Genomic DNA, 1,955 nt, shown 5'->3' with positions numbered 1-1,955 from the left:
CTATGCTCAGCATATATCCTCAGCTATCTGTCATTGACTGTTCAAGACAAGTAAGATTTATTATTATCTCATCTAATTATGAAAATGATAAAGTGGTTGAAATCACGGAAATTGTCTATTTCTGTAAAAAAAAAAATATCTGAGCTGGTATTAGCAATTTGCTAATAGCAAACACAATAGCTGGATCATTTCTTGAAAATTCGAGCTGGTATAACGATACCGACTTCAAATGATTGTACACAGTGTATGTAGTCAAAACAAAACAAAACAACTCATTATCAATTATTGATATCAATTAAAAAATCCATTCAGAATGTTCTGAATACGCATTTTCTAATGGAACTTCTGAATCATTCCGAAATGTTATCTTAAAATTGATATTAATAGTTCTGTGTTCGGTACGCGACTAAAATTTGAAGAGAAGTTTTTTTTATTGAATGGTTATTTTCTTGAGTAAATTGAATTAAAGGTAAGCGGTTTTCTGATTTATTTTTTTTTCATCAAGAAGAATAGCTATTTTTAGAGTACAAAAATTAACAAAAATAATGAAAAAATAGTTCAAAATGTACAAAAAGCCAATTTGGAAATTCAAATTACGTTGATTAGTCATCGGTCGCACCCATTACAGCATTGACCGTATTCATTTGATACTGTCTGTCAGCTGCTGAAAAATTCAAGATGGCTACGATTTTTTTTCCATTGATTTCTGTCATTCGAGTGCCAGTGTGTCGAACATTTTTTCTTAAAGGTAAAACGATTCATTTTCTATTCTATTGTTGTTTGGAAATTACGTAATGAATATTATTTTCATATAAAAACATGTGAAAGAACACCATCGATGTGAAAAGAGTGCTTGAATCATTAAAATAATAATGCATTTCAATCTTTTGTGCAGAGAGTTTGTGAGTTTTTTCCAGTAACAAACGTGATTTAAAAAAAAGAATACAAAAAACAAAAATATGGTTTTGGATAGTGACGATAAATGTGCCGAGGCATCAAGAAATAATTCGGCCAGTCCGACGACCAATCCTTCTGGTACAGTATCACTGCATCCGCCTTTCATTATGAATATATTCGAACACTGGACACGTATTGCTACTCAAAATGGTAGCCCACAACATGGTAATTATCAACATGTATTTTGTGAAGTAAAAAAATTAACATCACCTCTGTTTCGAAAGAAAAAACAAATAGAATTTCATCGTTTGGTACTTATCCGCTAAGACTGTGTCAACAATAAATTTCATTTTTTTCATTGGCAGTGATTGGTGGATTAATCGGTAATCGAAGCGGTCCTAATGTTGAGGTTATGAACTCATTTGAACTTGAATTCAATTTTTCCGATCATGACATCATCATCGATAAGGAAAAATGTCGCAACAAACAACAAGAATGTAATTTGAATACTGGCATTAAAACTAAATCCAATTTTCTGTCCGAATTTGTGCATTTATCGTTGTATTTTTCCCTATCTTTTGTCGATGTATAGATATAGACAAACAGCCGTCCACAGATTCGGAGTTTCTCGGCTGGTACAGCATCGGCAATCATCCAACTGAAGAAAATATCAAAGTGCATAAGCAAATATGCGAAATAAACAAAAGTTCAATCATGTTACAACTTAGCCCACAATCATGGAAAATTGACGTAAAATATATATTTCAAATTTCCGCATTTTTTTTATGTATTCAACTTAAAATTTATTTGTTGGTCATCTTTTTTTCCAAGCAGCTCCCCGTGAAATCGGAAAATGAAATTTCCCATGTCAATTTACCATACAAATCATTTTTTGTTTATGCAATTAATGAAAAGCTAAATAAGTTAAACCAGTTGGATCTACTCATTAAGCAAAACAAAGATTATCACGAGGCGCTAGTAGATAAACTCAACGAAATGATCCGAAAACAGAGCACTAACCATGAAGCCTTGATGGACAAACTCGATGGAATGAGCAA

At 32.0% G+C, this 1,955-nt stretch overlaps 1 protein-coding gene across 1 annotated transcript; it reads left to right on the top strand.

Moving 5' to 3' along the window:
• Positions 1–959: 959 nt before the first annotated feature.
• On the top strand, positions 960–1,647 carry LOC129580233 (COP9 signalosome complex subunit 6-like; the record flags this gene model as incomplete). Its single annotated transcript, XM_055470464.1, has 3 exons — positions 960–1,122; positions 1,263–1,394; positions 1,490–1,647. Coding segments are annotated over exons 1-3 (453 nt in total), but the record flags the coding sequence as incomplete, so codon positions are not given.
• Between the last annotated feature and the right edge of the window lie 308 nt (positions 1,648–1,955).

Source organism: Sitodiplosis mosellana, unplaced genomic scaffold (assembly GCF_009176505.1).
Source record: "Sitodiplosis mosellana isolate CC-2019 unplaced genomic scaffold, AAFC_SMos_1.0 Smas_scaffold_7386, whole genome shotgun sequence".
Taxonomy (NCBI): Eukaryota; Metazoa; Arthropoda; class Insecta; order Diptera; family Cecidomyiidae; genus Sitodiplosis; species Sitodiplosis mosellana.
Note: the sequence above shows the minus strand (reverse complement) of the source record. Positions and strands in the feature narration are given on the sequence as shown.